The 22085-nt window shown below is 33.8% G+C and overlaps 2 protein-coding genes across 2 annotated transcripts; both read left to right on the top strand.

The window, feature by feature from the left end:
• Positions 1-4076: 4076 nt before the first annotated feature.
• Positions 4077-9078, top strand: LOC128132692 (putative disease resistance protein At3g14460). The gene is made up of 2 exons (XM_052769561.1): positions 4077-7974; positions 8681-9078. Exon 1 carries the CDS (start codon positions 4133-4135, stop codon positions 7955-7957), a length of 3825 nt encoding a protein of 1274 aa, XP_052625521.1. The 5' UTR covers positions 4077-4132; the 3' UTR covers positions 7958-7974; positions 8681-9078.
• Positions 9079-13149: 4071 nt separating this feature from the next.
• LOC128132693 (putative disease resistance protein At3g14460) lies at positions 13150-18148 on the top strand. Its single transcript, XM_052769562.1, has 2 exons — positions 13150-17044; positions 17751-18148. The coding sequence occupies exon 1, from the start codon at positions 13203-13205 to the stop codon at positions 17025-17027; it is 3825 nt and encodes a 1274-aa protein (XP_052625522.1). The 5' UTR covers positions 13150-13202; the 3' UTR covers positions 17028-17044; positions 17751-18148.
• Positions 18149-22085: the final 3937 nt, after the last annotated feature.

Below are 22085 nucleotides of genomic sequence, written 5' to 3' on the forward strand. Positions count from 1 at the left end.
GGAAGACTACATTTAAGAGTTAGACTGAAGACTAAAACTAAAACAGTGAACTCCGTCTGCTCTTCCAAGAAGTTGAAAACAAACTCCTTGTAACTTTGACTTTCGCTGGTAGATGTATAGCTTTAGTAACTCATTTTGCTTTATGATAAAGTTATTAGATAGCGACAAAATGCACTTTGAATTATGCTTCAATTTTTTACTCATTTTGGATTTTTTTTGCCATTCTCCACTCTAGGTTCTTCCATACTTTCTTTGAGCAAACTAACTTTCATAATTACAATAGTATTTGATTGACACCTAATCAAACTACCACTGTAAGTCTATTGTAGACACCGGTTGGTTGTTTAATTGAGAGTAATGTGATAGAGAACATGATAAAGAATGGGTCTTATATAAAAGAGGGGAAAAGTGAAGGGACCAAATTGTAATATTTATATTTTCTGTTTTGCACCCGATCCCTAGGCTAGTATAAATAACTGTAGTCTTAGGGTTATGGATCATTCAGTCTTTTCCATTTGCGTTTTGAGTGTTCGGCATTAGCTTGGGCAGGGTTGTCCCTTTGAAGGGACTCTCTGATTAGGTCAGGAAGAACCATTTGGGTCTTTACTGATTTTGTTCTATTTTCATTTCATTCAGTAATCAAATAGCTTTCTAGATTCTACATATCCCATACTCTGGTTTCTATCATAATGTCCCTTAGGTACTTCATCATCTCATGTCTCTTCTCCATCCATTTCATCAGTAGCTTCTTCATTCATTTGCGAGGTCTGAAAACACCATTTTTCTTACTGTTAGTATTAGTAACTGTACGGGAGGTCTCTTCACAGAATCAACAACTTTAAATCTAGAACCACCATTTTCTTTTTTACAAGTCTTCAATTCATCAAGGAAGGCCAAAATTATTGCATTAAGTTGAAATGCTAAATCAACTTTAGTCATGTGTTTACAAGTCTGTACATGATGTCTTCACCGAAACATACTAATAGTTAGATGGTGAAGGTAGAAACACATACATAACTATTAATATAGAAGTTACATTTTTGTATGTTTTACACAACATACTCAATCTCTTACCAATTTACACCAAGTCCAATTGTATAAACTTATACTAAAATGCCTTCACCATGGAAATGAATTGATTTGGATTATAATTTGTTTGATGGAATCACCATAATGTCCTTTCTTTTAATTTTTATAAGGAAAATTTCATATATTATCCTTCTCAAGTTTATGTATTACATCAATATTCTTATAGAATTTTAAAATATATATATACATCATTCTAAAACTATAATATTTACATTTATATCCAAACTCAAATTTTAATTAAAAAAAAACTAATTTAATATTAGAAACTTATCTAAAGTTCAAAATAAAATAGTATGATATTACTAAAATTACCTTTCTAAATAAAAGATTAAAATTAAACAATTTTAATTATAATTAATGTAATTAAATAAGGATTGATTTGCATCATTTCTTCCGACGTGCATTATTTCTTCCTGAGCGCATCTTTATGCCTCGTAATCCTTTATATTGCGGTGACTTGACCTTGACCACACTTTACGCCTACCCATCCACATGAACACACGCTATTCCTGTCTTTACAGTTCCTCAAGTATCCTCTGAAATCAACGATATCTTGTGTGATGGATTGGAGAGCTGAATAATCTGAAACTGTAACAAGACGATTTACCTGAAACCAGATGAGAAGAGAGATTAAGAAGAGTAAGCAAAAAGAGTGCACTAATGTTGGCTGAATTCTTGTAAAAATAAACTGATTTTAGTTGGTTTATCGGTTTATGCACTGCAAGTGTTTGTGAAAATGACTCAATGAGCCCTTCCAAGATCTTTATCAAGAATTCCAATCACAATTTTGGGAACTATTGTGTTGATTACCGAATAACACACTGCTCCATTTGGTTATGGTTCTAGTTAGAGTGAACCCGCGAAAAGGACATACCAGGAGGAAAAAAAGAATCAACTTTTGTTAATAATGCCAAAAATAGCAACCTAATTTGGTTGAATGAAGAAAAAAGTGAATGTCTGTTGTTATTATGTTAATATCAGAAAGATATTTATCATGTTTAATAATATACCAACATTAGTTTTCAGGTTAAATGTAAGAAAAAAGAAAGTGACTTTTCTTTGATTTATTTATTATGGTCTATTGCATCTAGCTTTCTAAAAAGATAATGAAATATTGAAGGTAGTAGATAGAGTAGAGAGACCAGAATAAGACAAGGACGAAAAGGGCATTTCTGTAAAAACTATATAGGATCATGTAGCCCACCTATTGGTAATTCCAATGATCATGGACTACCAAAACTGGACCCAAGAACCGGAACAGGCCCATGCAAAATCCAATGTCATGACAGCTTGGCGACCCTCTAGCCCACTGAAGAGTAATGGTGGATTTGTCATTTGTATAAAACTTGACGAGGGTGAACTGTGTGGAAGGAGCTGAAGAGTAATGGTGGGCCATATGTCCCCCTTTTTTTTTTAATGTCTACCAAATACTGATTATCTTATTATTTTTAGTAAAAAATACAAAATACAATGGTAATATTTTGATAAGTAGTTTTCAAATTCAAATTGTTATCCTGTGCACGGTGGTTCAAAATTCAATGCGACTCTTGATTTAAAATTTAAATCATCCAAATTAAGCGCATGACTCACAAACAATCATCCTCTACAAACACAAAATATTGAAATGGTTTGTTAAAATGGACTCACTGTAAAAACATTTACAAATTAATATTGTTAGGATTAGTATGTCTATAAATATTTATTAACTAATAAATTAATATTTATTAATTTAAAAGGCTTCTAATACTGATTGAACTTAAGTTTTTATTATACTAAAGAGTATTGTATCCTAGGAAAATCCATGTACTATATTAATTAAATAAATCTAAAATATAAATTTATTGTACATTTGTACATAATATTAAAGCAATTTTATATACAGAAACATTTATCCATAAAAATAAGTGTTAGGGTATGTTATTAGCCCTGATTCTTAGGGGTCATCTTTTGCACTATTGTATTTAATTAGTATTATATCAGTCCGTTGGACGATTTTTGATCTATGTAAAAACGACCATTATATCATTGACATATTTTTTTTTGGATTTTATAGCATCTTCGTGTTGTTTGTTTCCATGACTGACTGCAAGCATTAAAATTTATATTTGCAAAATGTAGCTTATATTGATATTTGATCTTGACTATATATATATATATATATATATATATATATATATATATATATATATATATATATATATATATATATATATATATATATATATATATATATATATATATATTAAAAATAAAATGATTCAATATTAAAAAAAAAAATTAAATTGCCTCCTATCTTTTATGCCTACAAATATTCTTAATCACTAACATTATGACACGTTCATCATTCCACATTTCAATTTAATTTTATTTGATATATTTTTAATATATATTCTTAATGAGATAATTAAGTAAATATGGAATGTTGACAGATGTCATAATTTTAATAGATAAAAATATTTGTAGCCATATATAGGAAACAATTTAATTTTGTTAAAAAAAATTATCAAAACTATAATATTTTATTTTTATTTTTATTTTTCAACTTTATCTAAACAAAAACGTAAAACAAGTGTCCCCACCGCCAATAATGAATCATGGGTCTGAATTTTCCGTCTCCGCCTCGGAATCGTCATCGGCTACAATTATTTGTCTCTTCACATTAAACATCATGGAGAAGAAGACGGTGGAGTAATCTGGTCCGCAATGTTTATCTCTATCAATATGTAGCATGAACCGATGGCTTCCGGAGTTAGAATCGTCGGAGTTGGTAACATTGGAGAAACGCCGGCTGAAGTAGAAAGAGAAGAAGGCCATGAATAATTTAATCCCCATATTCACTGTAACTCCTCAATTGCAACTTGCAACTTTTGGGCCCACAAATTTGTGGTGGGCGTTAATTTAATCCACACATATTCACTGTAAACAATAATTGAAATCGATCTCTGTTCATCGAATTTATCAACATCTCTTGATAATTGAAATCATTCTCTCTTCATCCATTTCATCCACCTCTATATTATATTCTCTGCTCTTGGCATAAACAATGGCTGAAATCGTTCTTTCTGCCTTCTTGACAGTGGTCTTTGAAAAACTGGCATCTGAAGCCTTGAAGAAGATTGTTCGCTCCAAAGGAATTGAATCTGAGCTCAAGAAACTGAAGAAGACATTAGACCAAATCCAAGATCTGCTTAACGACGCTTCCCAGAAGGAAGTAACTAATGAAGCCGTTAAAAGATGGCTGAATGATCTCCAACATTTGGCTTATGACATAGACGACCTACTTGATGATCTTGCAACAGAAGCTATTCATCGTGAGTTGACCGAGGAGGGTGGAGCCTCCACCAGTGTGGTAAGAAAACTAATCCCAAGTTGTTGCACAAGTTTCTCACAAAGTAATAGGATGCATGCCAAGTTAGATGATATTGCCACCAGGTTACAAGAACTGGTAGAGGCAAAAAATAATCTTGGTTTAAGTGTGATAACATATGAAAAGCCAAAAATTGAAAGGTATGAGGCGTCTTTGGTAGATGAAAGCGGTATTGTCGGACGTGAAGATGATAAGAAAAAATTGCTGGAGAAGCTGTTGGGGGATAAAGATGAATCAGGGAGTCAAAACTTCAGCATCGTGCCCATAGTTGGTATGGGTGGAGTTGGCAAAACAACTCTAGCTAGACTCTTGTATGATGAAAAGAAAGTGAAGGATCACTTCGAACTCAGGGCCTGGGTTTGTGTTTCTGATGAGTTCAGTGTTCCCAATATAAGCAGAGTTATCTATCAATCTGTGACTGGGGAAAACAAGGAATTTGCAGATTTAAATCTGCTTCAAGAAGCTCTTAAAAAGAAACTTCAGAACAAACTATTTTTAATAGTTTTAGATGATATATGGTCTGAAAGCTATGGTGATTGGGAGAAATTAGTGGGCCCATTTCATGCTGGGACTTCTGGAAGTAGAATAATCATGACTACTCGGAAGGAGCAATTACTCAAACAGCTGGGTTTTTCTCATGAAGACCCTCTGCATAGCATAGACTCCCTGCAACGTCTATCACAAGAAGATGCTTTGTCTTTGTTTTCTCAACACGCATTTGGTGTACCTAACTTTGATTCACATCCAACACTAAGGCCATATGGGGAACAGTTTGTGAAAAAATGTGGGGGATTGCCTTTGGCTTTAAGAATACTTGGAAGGTTATTAAGGACAAAAACAGATGAGGAAGAATGGAAATCTCTGTTGGATAGTGAGATATGGAGTTTAGGAAATGAAGATAAGATTGTTCCTGTTCTTAGACTAAGCTACAATGATCTTTCTGCCACTTTGAAGTTGTTGTTTGCATACTGCTCTTTGTTCCCCAAGGACTATGTGTTTGACAAAGAGGAGTTGGTTCTGCTGTGGATGGCGGAAGGGTTTTTGCAACACTCTGCTGCAAGAAATTCAATGCAGCAGTGGGGTCAGAAATGTTTTGAAGAGTTGCTGTCAAGGTCATTTTTTCAACATGCTCCTCATGACAAATCGTTGTTTGTGATGCATGACCTCCTGAATGACATGGCCACATATGTTGCTGGAGACTTTTTTTCAAGGTTAGACATTGAGATAAAACAGGAATTTGGGAAGGAACCTTTGAAAAAGCAACGACATATGTCATTTGTTTGTGAGGATTATGTGGTTTACAAAAGGTTTAAGCCATTAAAAGGAGCTAAAAGTTTGAGAACATTTTTAGCATTGTCTGTTGGGGTGGTAGGAAGTTGGATAACATTTTATTTATCAAATAAGGTCCTGAATGACTTACTTCAGGAGTTACCATTGTTAAGGGTCCTAAGTTTGACTCATCTTACAATAAGTGAGGTACCAGAAGTGGTGGGTAGTATGAAGCACTTGCGGTATCTTAATCTATCTTGGACTTCAATTACCCATTTACCGGAAAATGTCTGCAATCTTTATAATTTACAGACGTTGATTCTTTCTAGCTGTTATAAATTGATTAAGTTGCCCGAGAGCTTCTCAAAGCTTAAAGATTTGCAGCATTTTGACATGATGGGTAGTTTCATGTTGAAGACGATGCCCTTAGGGATTGGTGAGTTGAAAAGTCTTCACACTCTCTCCAGTGATATTGGCTTAAAATTAACCGAGCTTAAGAACTTGCAAAATCTCCATGGGAAAGTTTGTATTGATGGGCTGGGAAATGTGGAAAATTCAGCGGACGCACGTGAGGCGAACTTCTCTCGAAAAAGGTTTAGTGAGTTAGTGTTGGATTGGGGTGATGAGTTTAATGTCCTTCGAACAAAATCACTTGAAAAAGAGATCCTCAATGAGCTGATGCCTTATAATGGTACTCTAGAAAAACTCAGAATTTCTTTATATAGAGGTGTAGAGTTTCCAAATTGGGTTGGGGATCCATCCTATCGTCGGTTGACTATAGTGTCGATAGAAAGCTGTGAAGAATCAACCTCTCTACCAATGCTTGGGCAACTACCATCACTGAAGGAGCTGTTTATTGGTGGGATGAGTAAGGTGAAGGTTGTAGGTATGGAGTTTCTTGGGACCGATCTTGCATTTCCTTCACTTGAAATCCTAGAGTTTGATAGTATGTCAGGGTGGGAGGAATGGTCAACAAAGAGTGGGGCGTTTCCTTGCCTTCAAGAGCTTTGTATTGAAGATTGTCCTAATCTGGTCCGGGTCTCCCTTGAAGCACTACCTTCACTAAGGGTTCTGAAACTAAGAAAATGTGGTCATGGTGTATTGAAAAGCCTGGTTGATATAGCTTTGTCAATCACCAAGTTGGAAATAGATGATATTTCAGGGCTTACTGACGAGGTGTGGAGAGGTATGATTGGGTGTCTAGGGGCAGTTGAAGAAATAAAAATCAGCGAATGTAATGAAATAAGATACTTGTGGGAATCAGAAGCAGAGGCAAGTAAGCTTCTTATGAATTTAAAGATGTTGGAGTTAAGAAAATGTGAAAATTTGGTGAGTTTAGGGGAGAAAGATAAGGAGGATAATTGTGGGAGCAGCCTAACATCTTTTAGTTGGTTGGGAGTATGGAATTGTAATAGCTTGGAGCATTGCAGTTGTCCTGATAGCATGGAGACTTTGGATATTTGGGATTGTGATTCAATTACATCCGTCTCCTTCCCAACAGGAGGAGGGCAGAAGCTCAAGTCACTTGTCATTTGGGATTGCAAGAAACTATCGGAAAAGGAGTTGGGAGGAAAAGAGAAGACAAGGTTTCTTATAAAATCAAAAATGCAGATGCTTGAATTTGTATTTATAGCTAATTGGCCAAATCTGAAATCCATCAGTGAATTGAGTTGCTTCATTCACCTGAACAGATTATGTATATCAGAGTGTCCAGGTATGGAGTCATTTCCTGACCATGAGTTGCCGAATCTCACCTCGTTAACAGAACTAACAATTAAAAAGTGTACAAGTATGGATGCATCCTTTCCTCGTGGGCTTTGGCCTCCGAAATTGTGTCGGCTTGAAATAGGAGAGTTGAAGAAGCCCATCTCAGAGTGGGGCCCACAGAATTTCCCAACCTCACTTTCTCACTTAACATTGTATGGCGGACCATATGATGATGTGAAAAACTTTGCGCAGTTGTCCCATCTTTTACCTTCATCTCTTACTTCTCTTGGCATAGATCGATTTGAGAAACTGGATTCGGTTTCAACGGGACTCCAACACCTCACCTCCCTCCAACATCTCTTCATTTGCAACTGCCCAAAGACGGTGGATCTACCAGAAAAGTTGTTGTCTTCACTTCTGGTTTTGAGAATAGTAAAATGCCCAAATTTGAAAGAAAAGAGTTGCAAAGGAGGCTCCTATTGGCCCCTCATCTCCCTTATCCCCTACTTGGACATAGACGAGTAATTAAGTTTCATGTGAAGGTACACTTTATGCCTTTGACATCTTTTACTATGTGTAAGTTAAATGAGTGAATTTTCTCATTCAAACAGTTTATTCTTTTCATATTATCTCAATACATTAATATATGCATTTCATCCAAAATTCTACTTGTGTCTCAATGTCTGGTTGTTAACATGGATATGCACGTTGATTCATTGGATTTCATTGTTTCTTTTTTGTTGATGAAACTGATTAGGTTGTAACATGGAAGGGTCACGATGGATTGCAAAATGAATTAAAATGACTAGTGAGTTAAGTACTTTGAAATAAAAAGAAAAAGTCTTAGATTGAACTTGGATTGCTAATAGAATTATCGTTATTTGTTAAATATTTAGTACTTAAATTTTTCATGATGATGATAATAATTTAGTAACAGTATAAACAAATGATATGAATACTTTTTATATCACGAATCATTCTAATAGCTACCAGGGTTGTACCTATTTGATAATGTCAACAATTATGTTATTTATCAAGTGACTCATTTGACCCACGATTAATGCTAACTAAACGCATTAAGATTAAGTGGATGGAGCTTTAATTAAGACTCAGTATATTTGTGAAATTGTTATGAACAGAAAACTTTTTTATTTTTCAAGGTGTAGATTGTCATATTCTATTTTGAAAACAATATTTGATTTAAATTTATTTATCTTGCTGGCAAATTAATATTGACTTCTTTTCTAGATTGGATTGAACCCAAAGAGAAGGAGAGCTTGTGCTTTTCAGCACCAGAAACCCCATGAAGCATGGTCAAGGAATTATTAACCGCACATTTGTTTGTATGGAAAGACTATGTTTCAGAGTTAGCTTGAAAGCAGAACAAAAACAGAGAACTCCAACTGCTCTTCCAAGACGTTGATAACAGAGTCCATGTATTCTTGACTTTCATTGAAAACAAAGTCCATTTATCACTTTAGTACCTCATCTTGCTTTCTGAATAGATACATTTGCCAGCCAACAAAATGCATTTAGAATTTTGCTTTTTAATTACGACTCATTTTGATTTTTCTTTTTGCCGGTTTCTATTCTAGATTCTTGTATATTTCATGAAGAGATATCCCATGAACTCCATTTGTTGTCTAGGAAGACTACATTTAAGAGTTAGACTGAAGACTAAAACTAAAACAGTGAACTCCGTCTGCTCTTCCAAGAAGTTGAAAACAAACTCCTTGTAACTTTGACTTTCGCTGGTAGATGTATAGCTTTAGTAACTCATTTTGCTTTATGATAAAGTTATTAGATAGCGACAAAATGCACTTTGAATTATGCTTCAATTTTTTACTCATTTTGGATTTTTTTTGCCATTCTCCACTCTAGGTTCTTCCATACTTTCTTTGAGCAAACTAACTTTCATAATTACAATAGTATTTGATTGACACCTAATCAAACTACCACTGTAAGTCTATTGTAGACACCGGTTGGTTGTTTAATTGAGAGTAATGTGATAGAGAACATGATAAAGAATGGGTCTTATATAAAAGAGGGGAAAAGTGAAGGGACCAAATTGTAATATTTATATTTTCTGTTTTGCACCCGATCCCTAGGCTAGTATAAATAACTGTAGTCTTAGGGTTATGGATCATTCAGTCTTTTCCATTTGCGTTTTGAGTGTTCGGCATTAGCTTGGGCAGGGTTGTCCCTTTGAAGGGACTCTCTGATTAGGTCAGGAAGAACCATTTGGGTCTTTACTGATTTTGTTCTATTTTCATTTCATTCAGTAATCAAATAGCTTTCTAGATTCTACATATCCCATACTCTGGTTTCTATCATAATGTCCCTTAGGTACTTCATCATCTCATGTCTCTTCTCCATCCATTTCATCAGTAGCTTCTTCATTCATTTGCGAGGTCTGAAAACACCATTTTTCTTACTGTTAGTATTAGTAACTGTACGGGAGGTCTCTTCACAGAATCAACAACTTTAAATCTAGAACCACCATTTTCTTTTTTACAAGTCTTCAATTCATCAAGGAAGGCCAAAATTATTGCATTAAGTTGAAATGCTAAATCAACTTTAGTCATGTGTTTACAAGTCTGTACATGATGTCTTCACCGAAACATACTAATAGTTAGATGGTGAAGGTAGAAACACATACATAACTATTAATATAGAAGTTACATTTTTGTATGTTTTACACAACATACTCAATCTCTTACCAATTTACACCAAGTCCAATTGTATAAACTTATACTAAAATGCCTTCACCATGGAAATGAATTGATTTGGATTATAATTTGTTTGATGGAATCACCATAATGTCCTTTCTTTTAATTTTTATAAGGAAAATTTCATATATTATCCTTCTCAAGTTTATGTATTACATCAATATTCTTATAGAATTTTAAAATATATATATACATCATTCTAAAACTATAATATTTACATTTATATCCAAACTCAAATTTTAATTAAAAAAAAACTAATTTAATATTAGAAACTTATCTAAAGTTCAAAATAAAATAGTATGATATTACTAAAATTACCTTTCTAAATAAAAGATTAAAATTAAACAATTTTAATTATAATTAATGTAATTAAATAAGGATTGATTTGCATCATTTCTTCCGACGTGCATTATTTCTTCCTGAGCGCATCTTTATGCCTCGTAATCCTTTATATTGCGGTGACTTGACCTTGACCACACTTTACGCCTACCCATCCACATGAACACACGCTATTCCTGTCTTTACAGTTCCTCAAGTATCCTCTGAAATCAACGATATCTTGTGTGATGGATTGGAGAGCTGAATAATCTGAAACTGTAACAAGACGATTTACCTGAAACCAGATGAGAAGAGAGATTAAGAAGAGTAAGCAAAAAGAGTGCACTAATGTTGGCTGAATTCTTGTAAAAATAAACTGATTTTAGTTGGTTTATCGGTTTATGCACTGCAAGTGTTTGTGAAAATGACTCAATGAGCCCTTCCAAGATCTTTATCAAGAATTCCAATCACAATTTTGGGAACTATTGTGTTGATTACCGAATAACACACTGCTCCATTTGGTTATGGTTCTAGTTAGAGTGAACCCGCGAAAAGGACATACCAGGAGGAAAAAAAGAATCAACTTTTGTTAATAATGCCAAAAATAGCAACCTAATTTGGTTGAATGAAGAAAAAAGTGAATGTCTGTTGTTATTATGTTAATATCAGAAAGATATTTATCATGTTTAATAATATACCAACATTAGTTTTCAGGTTAAATGTAAGAAAAAAGAAAGTGACTTTTCTTTGATTTATTTATTATGGTCTATTGCATCTAGCTTTCTAAAAAGATAATGAAATATTGAAGGTAGTAGATAGAGTAGAGAGACCAGAATAAGACAAGGACGAAAAGGGCATTTCTGTAAAAACTATATAGGATCATGTAGCCCACCTATTGGTAATTCCAATGATCATGGACTACCAAAACTGGACCCAAGAACCGGAACAGGCCCATGCAAAATCCAATGTCATGACAGCTTGGCGACCCTCTAGCCCACTGAAGAGTAATGGTGGATTTGTCATTTGTATAAAACTTGACGAGGGTGAACTGTGTGGAAGGAGCTGAAGAGTAATGGTGGGCCATATGTCCCCCTTTTTTTTTTAATGTCTACCAAATACTGATTATCTTATTATTTTTAGTAAAAAATACAAAATACAATGGTAATATTTTGATAAGTAGTTTTCAAATTCAAATTGTTATCCTGTGCACGGTGGTTCAAAATTCAATGCGACTCTTGATTTAAAATTTAAATCATCCAAATTAAGCGCATGACTCACAAACAATCATCCTCTACAAACACAAAATATTGAAATGGTTTGTTAAAATGGACTCACTGTAAAAACATTTACAAATTAATATTGTTAGGATTAGTATGTCTATAAATATTTATTAACTAATAAATTAATATTTATTAATTTAAAAGGCTTCTAATACTGATTGAACTTAAGTTTTTATTATACTAAAGAGTATTGTATCCTAGGAAAATCCATGTACTATATTAATTAAATAAATCTAAAATATAAATTTATTGTACATTTGTACATAATATTAAAGCAATTTTATATACAGAAACATTTATCCATAAAAATAAGTGTTAGGGTATGTTATTAGCCCTGATTCTTAGGGGTCATCTTTTGCACTATTGTATTTAATTAGTATTATATCAGTCCGTTGGACGATTTTTGATCTATGTAAAAACGACCATTATATCATTGACATATTTTTTTTTGGATTTTATAGCATCTTCGTGTTGTTTGTTTCCATGACTGACTGCAAGCATTAAAATTTATATTTGCAAAATGTAGCTTATATTGATATTTGATCTTGACTATATATATATATATATATATATATATATATATATATATATATATATATATATATATATATATATATATATATATATATATATATATATATATTAAAAATAAAATGATTCAATATTAAAAAAAAAAATTAAATTGCCTCCTATCTTTTATGCCTACAAATATTCTTAATCACTAACATTATGACACGTTCATCATTCCACATTTCAATTTAATTTTATTTGATATATTTTTAATATATATTCTTAATGAGATAATTAAGTAAATATGGAATGTTGACAGATGTCATAATTTTAATAGATAAAAATATTTGTAGCCATATATAGGAAACAATTTAATTTTGTTAAAAAAAATTATCAAAACTATAATATTTTATTTTTATTTTTATTTTTCAACTTTATCTAAACAAAAACGTAAAACAAGTGTCCCCACCGCCAATAATGAATCATGGGTCTGAATTTTCCGTCTCCGCCTCGGAATCGTCATCGGCTTCAATTATTTGTCTCTTCACATTAAACATCATGGAGAAGAAGACGGTGGAGTAATCTGGTCCGCAATGTTTATCTCTATCAATATGTAGCATGAACCGATGGCTTCCGGAGTTAGAATCGTCGGAGTTGGTAACATTGGAGAAACGCCGGCTGAAGTAGAAAGAGAAGAAGGCCATGAATAATTTAATCCCCATATTCACTGTAACTCCTCAATTGCAACTTGCAACTTTTGGGCCCACAAATTTGTGGTGGGCGTTAATTTAATCCACACATATTCACTGTAAACAATAATTGAAATCGATCTCTGTTCATCGAATTTATCAACATCTCTTGATAATTGAAATCATTCTCTCTTCATCCATTTCATCCACCTCTATATTATATTCTCTGCTCTTGGCATAAACAATGGCTGAAATCGTTCTTTCTGCCTTCTTGACAGTGGTCTTTGAAAAACTGGCATCTGAAGCCTTGAAGAAGATTGTTCGCTCCAAAGGAATTGAATCTGAGCTCAAGAAACTGAAGAAGACATTAGACCAAATCCAAGATCTGCTTAACGACGCTTCCCAGAAGGAAGTAACTAATGAAGCCGTTAAAAGATGGCTGAATGATCTCCAACATTTGGCTTATGACATAGACGACCTACTTGATGATCTTGCAACAGAAGCTATTCATCGTGAGTTGACCGAGGAGGGTGGAGCCTCCACCAGTGTGGTAAGAAAACTAATCCCAAGTTGTTGCACAAGTTTCTCACAAAGTAATAGGATGCATGCCAAGTTAGATGATATTGCCACCAGGTTACAAGAACTGGTAGAGGCAAAAAATAATCTTGGTTTAAGTGTGATAACATATGAAAAGCCAAAAATTGAAAGGTATGAGGCGTCTTTGGTAGATGAAAGCGGTATTGTCGGACGTGAAGATGATAAGAAAAAATTGCTGGAGAAGCTGTTGGGGGATAAAGATGAATCAGGGAGTCAAAACTTCAGCATCGTGCCCATAGTTGGTATGGGTGGAGTTGGCAAAACAACTCTAGCTAGACTCTTGTATGATGAAAAGAAAGTGAAGGATCACTTCGAACTCAGGGCCTGGGTTTGTGTTTCTGATGAGTTCAGTGTTCCCAATATAAGCAGAGTTATCTATCAATCTGTGACTGGGGAAAACAAGGAATTTGCAGATTTAAATCTGCTTCAAGAAGCTCTTAAAAAGAAACTTCAGAACAAACTATTTTTAATAGTTTTAGATGATATATGGTCTGAAAGCTATGGTGATTGGGAGAAATTAGTGGGCCCATTTCATGCTGGGACTTCTGGAAGTAGAATAATCATGACTACTCGGAAGGAGCAATTACTCAAACAGCTGGGTTTTTCTCATGAAGACCCTCTGCATAGCATAGACTCCCTGCAACGTCTATCACAAGAAGATGCTTTGTCTTTGTTTTCTCAACACGCATTTGGTGTACCTAACTTTGATTCACATCCAACACTAAGGCCATATGGGGAACAGTTTGTGAAAAAATGTGGGGGATTGCCTTTGGCTTTAAGAATACTTGGAAGGTTATTAAGGACAAAAACAGATGAGGAAGAATGGAAATCTCTGTTGGATAGTGAGATATGGAGTTTAGGAAATGAAGATAAGATTGTTCCTGTTCTTAGACTAAGCTACAATGATCTTTCTGCCACTTTGAAGTTGTTGTTTGCATACTGCTCTTTGTTCCCCAAGGACTATGTGTTTGACAAAGAGGAGTTGGTTCTGCTGTGGATGGCGGAAGGGTTTTTGCAACACTCTGCTGCAAGAAATTCAATGCAGCAGTGGGGTCAGAAATGTTTTGAAGAGTTGCTGTCAAGGTCATTTTTTCAACATGCTCCTCATGACAAATCGTTGTTTGTGATGCATGACCTCCTGAATGACATGGCCACATATGTTGCTGGAGACTTTTTTTCAAGGTTAGACATTGAGATAAAACAGGAATTTGGGAAGGAACCTTTGAAAAAGCAACGACATATGTCATTTGTTTGTGAGGATTATGTGGTTTACAAAAGGTTTAAGCCATTAAAAGGAGCTAAAAGTTTGAGAACATTTTTAGCATTGTCTGTTGGGGTGGTAGGAAGTTGGATAACATTTTATTTATCAAATAAGGTCCTGAATGACTTACTTCAGGAGTTACCATTGTTAAGGGACCTAAGTTTGACTCATCTTACAATAAGTGAGGTACCAGAAGTGGTGGGTAGTATGAAGCACTTGCGGTATCTTAATCTATCTTGGACTTCAATTACCCATTTACCGGAAAATGTCTGCAATCTTTATAATTTACAGACGTTGATTCTTTCTAGCTGTTATAAATTGATTAAGTTGCCCGAGAGCTTCTCAAAGCTTAAAGATTTGCAGCATTTTGACATGATGGGTAGTTTCATGTTGAAGACGATGCCCTTAGGGATTGGTGAGTTGAAAAGTCTTCACACTCTCTCCAGTGATATTGGCTTAAAATTAACCGAGCTTAAGAACTTGCAAAATCTCCATGGGAAAGTTTGTATTGATGGGCTGGGAAATGTGGAAAATTCAGCGGACGCACGTGAGGCGAACTTCTCTCGAAAAAGGTTTAGTGAGTTAGTGTTGGATTGGGGTGATGAGTTTAATGTCCTTCGAACAAAATCACTTGAAAAAGAGATCCTCAATGAGCTGATGCCTTATAATGGTACTCTAGAAAAACTCAGAATTTCTTTATATAGAGGTGTAGAGTTTCCAAATTGGGTTGGGGATCCATCCTATCGTCGGTTGACTATAGTGTCGATAGAAAGCTGTGAAGAATCAACCTCTCTACCAATGCTTGGGCAACTACCATCACTGAAGGAGCTGTTTATTGGTGGGATGAGTAAGGTGAAGGTTGTAGGTATGGAGTTTCTTGGGACCGATCTTGCATTTCCTTCACTTGAAATCCTAGAGTTTGATAGTATGTCAGGGTGGGAGGAATGGTCAACAAAGAGTGGGGCGTTTCCTTGCCTTCAAGAGCTTTGTATTGAAGATTGTCCTAATCTGGTCCGGGTCTCCCTTGAAGCACTACCTTCACTAAGGGTTCTGAAACTAAGAAAATGTGGTCATGGTGTATTGAAAAGCCTGGTTGATATAGCTTTGTCAATCACCAAGTTGGAAATAGATGATATTTCAGGGCTTACTGACGAGGTGTGGAGAGGTATGATTGGGTGTCTAGGGGCAGTTGAAGAAATAAAAATCAGCGAATGTAATGAAATAAGATACTTGTGGGAATCAGAAGCAGAGGCAAGTAAGCTTCTTATGAATTTAAAGATGTTGGAGTTAAGAAAATGTGAAAATTTGGTGAGTTTAGGGGAGAAAGATAAGGAGGATAATTGTGGGAGCAGCCTAACATCTTTTAGTTGGTTGGGAGTATGGAATTGTAACAGCTTGGAGCATTGCAGTTGTCCTGATAGCATGGAGACTTTGGATATTTGGGATTGTGATTCAATTACATCCGTCTCCTTCCCAACAGGAGGAGGGCAGAAGCTCAAGTCACTTGTCATTTGGGATTGCAAGAAACTATCGGAAAAGGAGTTGGGAGGAAAAGAGAAGACAAGGTTTCTTATAAAATCAAAAATGCAGATGCTTGAATTTGTATTTATAGCTAATTGGCCAAATCTGAAATCCATCAGTGAATTGAGTTGCTTCATTCACCTGAACAGATTATGTATATCAGAGTGTCCAGGTATGGAGTCATTTCCTGACCATGAGTTGCCGAATCTCACCTCGTTAACAGAACTAACAATTAAAAAGTGTACAAGTATGGATGCATCCTTTCCTCGTGGGCTTTGGCCTCCGAAATTGTGTCGGCTTGAAATAGGAGAGTTGAAGAAGCCCATCTCAGAGTGGGGCCCACAGAATTTCCCAACCTCACTTTCTCACTTAACATTGTATGGCGGACCATATGATGATGTGAAAAACTTTGCGCAGTTGTCCCATCTTTTACCTTCATCTCTTACTTCTCTTGGCATAGATCGATTTGAGAAACTGGATTCGGTTTCAACGGGACTCCAACACCTCACCTCCCTCCAACATCTCTTCATTTGCAACTGCCCAAAGACGGTGGATCTACCAGAAAAGTTGTTGTCTTCACTTCTGGTTTTGAGAATAGTAAAATGCCCAAATTTGAAAGAAAAGAGTTGCAAAGGAGGCTCCTATTGGCCCCTCATCTCCCTTATCCCCTACTTGGACATAGACGAGTAATTAAGTTTCATGTGAAGGTACACTTTATGCCTTTGACATCTTTTACTATGTGTAAGTTAAATGAGTGAATTTTCTCATTCAAACAGTTTATTCTTTTCATATTATCTCAATACATTAATATATGCATTTCATCCAAAATTCTACTTGTGTCTCAATGTCTGGTTGTTAACATGGATATGCACGTTGATTCATTGGATTTCATTGTTTCTTTTTTGTTGATGAAACTGATTAGGTTGTAACATGGAAGGGTCACGATGGATTGCAAAATGAATTAAAATGACTAGTGAGTTAAGTACTTTGAAATAAAAAGAAAAAGTCTTAGATTGAACTTGGATTGCTAATAGAATTATCGTTATTTGTTAAATATTTAGTACTTAAATTTTTCATGATGATGATAATAATTTAGTAACAGTATAAACAAATGATATGAATACTTTTTATATCACGAATCATTCTAATAGCTACCAGGGTTGTACCTATTTGATAATGTCAACAATTATGTTATTTATCAAGTGACTCATTTGACCCACGATTAATGCTAACTAAACGCATTAAGATTAAGTGGATGGAGCTTTAATTAAGACTCAGTATATTTGTGAAATTGTTATGAACAGAAAACTTTTTTATTTTTCAAGGTGTAGATTGTCATATTCTATTTTGAAAACAATATTTGATTTAAATTTATTTATCTTGCTGGCAAATTAATATTGACTTCTTTTCTAGATTGGATTGAACCCAAAGAGAAGGAGAGCTTGTGCTTTTCAGCACCAGAAACCCCATGAAGCATGGTCAAGGAATTATTAACCGCACATTTGTTTGTATGGAAAGACTATGTTTCAGAGTTAGCTTGAAAGCAGAACAAAAACAGAGAACTCCAACTGCTCTTCCAAGACGTTGATAACAGAGTCCATGTATTCTTGACTTTCATTGAAAACAAAGTCCATTTATCACTTTAGTACCTCATCTTGCTTTCTGAATAGATACATTTGCCAGCCAACAAAATGCATTTAGAATTTTGCTTTTTAATTACGACTCATTTTGATTTTTCTTTTTGCCGGTTTCTATTCTAGATTCTTGTATATTTCATGAAGAGATATCCCATGAACTCCATTTGTTGTCTAGGAAGACTACATTTAAGAGTTAGACTGAAGACTAAAACTAAAACAGTGAACTCCGTCTGCTCTTCCAAGAAGTTGAAAACAAACTCCTTGTAACTTTGACTTTCGCTGGTAGATGTATAGCTTTAGTAACTCATTTTGCTTTATGATAAAGTTATTAGATAGCGACAAAATGCACTTTGAATTATGCTTCAATTTTTTACTCATTTTGGATTTTTTTTGCCATTCTCCACTCTAGGTTCTTCCATACTTTCTTTGAGCAAACTAACTTTCATAATTACAATAGTATTTGATTGACACCTAATCAAACTACCACTGTAAGTCTATTGTAGACACCGGTTGGTTGTTTAATTGAGAGTAATGTGATAGAGAACATGATAAAGAATGGGTCTTATATAAAAGAGGGGAAAAGTGAAGGGACCAAATTGTAATATTTATATTTTCTGTTTTGCACCCGATCCCTAGGCTAGTATAAATAACTGTAGTCTTAGGGTTATGGATCATTCAGTCTTTTCCATTTGCGTTTTGAGTGTTCGGCATTAGCTTGGGCAGGGTTGTCCCTTTGAAGGGACTCTCTGATTAGGTCAGGAAGAACCATTTGGGTCTTTACTGATTTTGTTCTATTTTCATTTCATTCAGTAATCAAATAGCTTTCTAGATTCTACATATCCCATACTCTGGTTTCTATCATAATGTCCCTTAGGTACTTCATCATCTCATGTCTCTTCTCCATCCATTTCATCAGTAGCTTCTTCATTCATTTGCGAGGTCTGGAAACACCATTTTTCTTACTGTTAGTATTAGTAACTGTACGGGAGGTCTCTTCACAGAATCAACAACTTTAAATCTAGAACCACCATTTTCTTTTTTACAAGTCTTCAATTCATCAAGGAAGGCCAAAATTATTGCATTAAGTTGAAATGCTAAATCAACTTTAGTCATGTGTTTACAAGTCTGTACATGATGTCTTCACCGAAACATACTAATAGTTAGATGGTGAAGGTAGAAACACATACATAACTATTAATATAGAAGTTACATTTTTGTATGTTTTACACAACATACTCAATCTCTTACCAATTTACACCAAGTCCAATTGTATAAACTTATACTAAAATGCCTTCACCATGGAAATGAATTGATTTGGATTATAATTTGTTTGATGGAATCACCATAATGTCCTTTCTTTTAATTTTTATAAGGAAAATTTCATATATTATCCTTCTCAAGTTTATGTATTACATCAATATTCTTATAGAATTTTAAAATATATATATACATCATTCTAAAACTATAATATTTACATTTATATCCAAACTCAAATTTTAATTAAAAAAAAACTAATTTAATATTAGAAACTTATCTAAAGTTCAAAATAAAATAGTATGATATTACTAAAATTACCTTTCTAAATAAAAGATTAAAATTAAACAATTTTAATTATAATTAATGTAATTAAATAAGGATTGATTTGCATCATTTCTTCCGACGTGCATTATTTCTTCCTGAGCGCATCTTTATGCCTCGTAATCCTTTATATTGCGGTGACTTGACCTTGACCACACTTTACGCCTACCCATCCACATGAACACACGCTATTCCTGTCTTTACAGTTCCTCAAGTATCCTCTGAAATCAACGATATCTTGTGTGATGGATTGGAGAGCTGAATAATCTGAAACTGTAACAAGACGATTTACCTGAAACCAGATGAGAAGAGAGATTAAGAAGAGTAAGCAAAAAGAGTGCACTAATGTTGGCTGAATTCTTGTAAAAATAAACTGATTTTAGTTGGTTTATCGGTTTATGCACTGCAAGTGTTTGTGAAAATGACTCAATGAGCCCTTCCAAGATCTTTATCAAGAATTCCAATCACAATTTTGGGAACTATTGTGTTGATTACCGAATAACACACTGCTCCATTTGGTTATGGTTCTAGTTAGAGTGAACCCGCGAAAAGGACATACCAGGAGGAAAAAAAGAATCAACTTTTGTTAATAATGCCAAAAATAGCAACCTAATTTGGTTGAATGAAGAAAAAAGTGAATGTCTGTTGTTATTATGTTAATATCAGAAAGATATTTATCATGTTTAATAATATACCAACATTAGTTTTCAGGTTAAATGTAAGAAAAAAGAAAGTGACTTTTCTTTGATTTATTTATTATGGTCTATTGCATCTAGCTTTCTAAAAAGATAATGAAATATTGAAGGTAGTAGATAGAGTAGAGAGACCAGAATAAGACAAGGACGAAAAGGGCATTTCTGTAAAAACTATATAGGATCATGTAGCCCACCTATTGGTAATTCCAATGATCATGGACTACCAAAACTGGACCCAAGAACCGGAACAGGCCCATGCAAAATCCAATGTCATGACAGCTTGGCGACCCTCTAGCCCACTGAAGAGTAATGGTGGATTTGTCATTTGTATAAAACTTGACGAGGGTGAACTGTGTGGAAGGAGCTGAAGAGTAATGGTGGGCCATATGTCCCCCTTTTTTTTTTAATGTCTACCAAATACTGATTATCTTATTATTTTTAGTAAAAAATACAAAATACAATGGTAATATTTTGATAAGTAGTTTTCAAATTCAAATTGTTATCCTGTGCACGGTGGTTCAAAATTCAATGCGACTCTTGATTTAAAATTTAAATCATCCAAATTAAGCGCATGACTCACAAACAATCATCCTCTACAAACACAAAATATTGAAATGGTTTGTTAAAATGGACTCACTGTAAAAACATTTACAAATTAATATTGTTAGGATTAGTATGTCTATAAATATTTATTAACTAATAAATTAATATTTATTAATTTAAAAGGCTTCTAATACTGATTGAACTTAAGTTTTTATTATACTAAAGAGTATTGTATCCTAGGAAAATCCATGTACTATATTAATTAAATAAATCTAAAATATAAATTTATTGTACATTTGTACATAATATTAAAGCAATTTTATATACAGAAACATTTATCCATAAAAATAAGTGTTAGGGTATGTTATTAGCCCTGATTCTTAGGGGTCATCTTTTGCACTATTGTATTTAATTAGTATTATATCAGTCCGTTGGACGATTTTTGATCTATGTAAAAACGACCATTATATCATTGACATATTTTTTTTTGGATTTTATAGCATCTTCGTGTTGTTTGTTTCCATGACTGACTGCAAGCATTAAAATTTATATTTGCAAAATGTAGCTTATATTGATATTTGATCTTGACTATATATATATATATATATATATATATATATATATATATATATATATATATATATATATATATATATATATATATATATATATATATATATTAAAAATAAAATGATTCAATATTAAAAAAAAAAATTAAATTGCCTCCTATCTTTTATGCCTACAAATATTCTTAATCACTAACATTATGACACGTTCATCATTCCACATTTCAATTTAATTTTATTTGATATATTTTTAATATATATTCTTAATGAGATAATTAAGTAAATATGGAATGTTGACAGATGTCATAATTTTAATAGATAAAAATATTTGTAGCCATATATAGGAAACAATTTAATTTTGTTAAAAAAAATTATCAAAACTATAATATTTTATTTTTATTTTTATTTTTCAACTTTATCTAAACAAAAACGTAAAACAAGTGTCCCCACCGCCAATAATGAATCATGGGTCTGAATTTTCCGTCTCCGCCTCGGAATCGTCATCGGCTTCAATTATTTGTCTCTTCACATTAAACATCATGGAGAAGAAGACGGTGGAGTAATCTGGTCCGCAATGTTTATCTCTATCAATATGTAGCATGAACCGATGGCTTCCGGAGTTAGAATCATCGGAGTTGGTAACATTGGAGAAACGCCGGCTGAAGTAGAAAGAGAAGAAGGCCATGAATAATTTAATCCCCATATTCACTGTAACTCCTCAATTGCAAC

Source organism: Lactuca sativa, chromosome 3 (genome assembly GCF_002870075.4).
Source record: "Lactuca sativa cultivar Salinas chromosome 3, Lsat_Salinas_v11, whole genome shotgun sequence".
In the NCBI taxonomy this organism is placed as follows: Eukaryota; Viridiplantae; Streptophyta; class Magnoliopsida; order Asterales; family Asteraceae; genus Lactuca; species Lactuca sativa.

Excerpts from the sequence above, each read along its gene's own strand:
- LOC128132693 (XM_052769562.1), top strand. The coding sequence starts at position 13,203 with ATGGCTGAAATCGTTCTTTCTGCCTTCTTGACAGTGGTCTTTGAAAAA.
- LOC128132692 (XM_052769561.1), top strand. The coding sequence starts at position 4,133 with ATGGCTGAAATCGTTCTTTCTGCCTTCTTGACAGTGGTCTTTGAAAAA.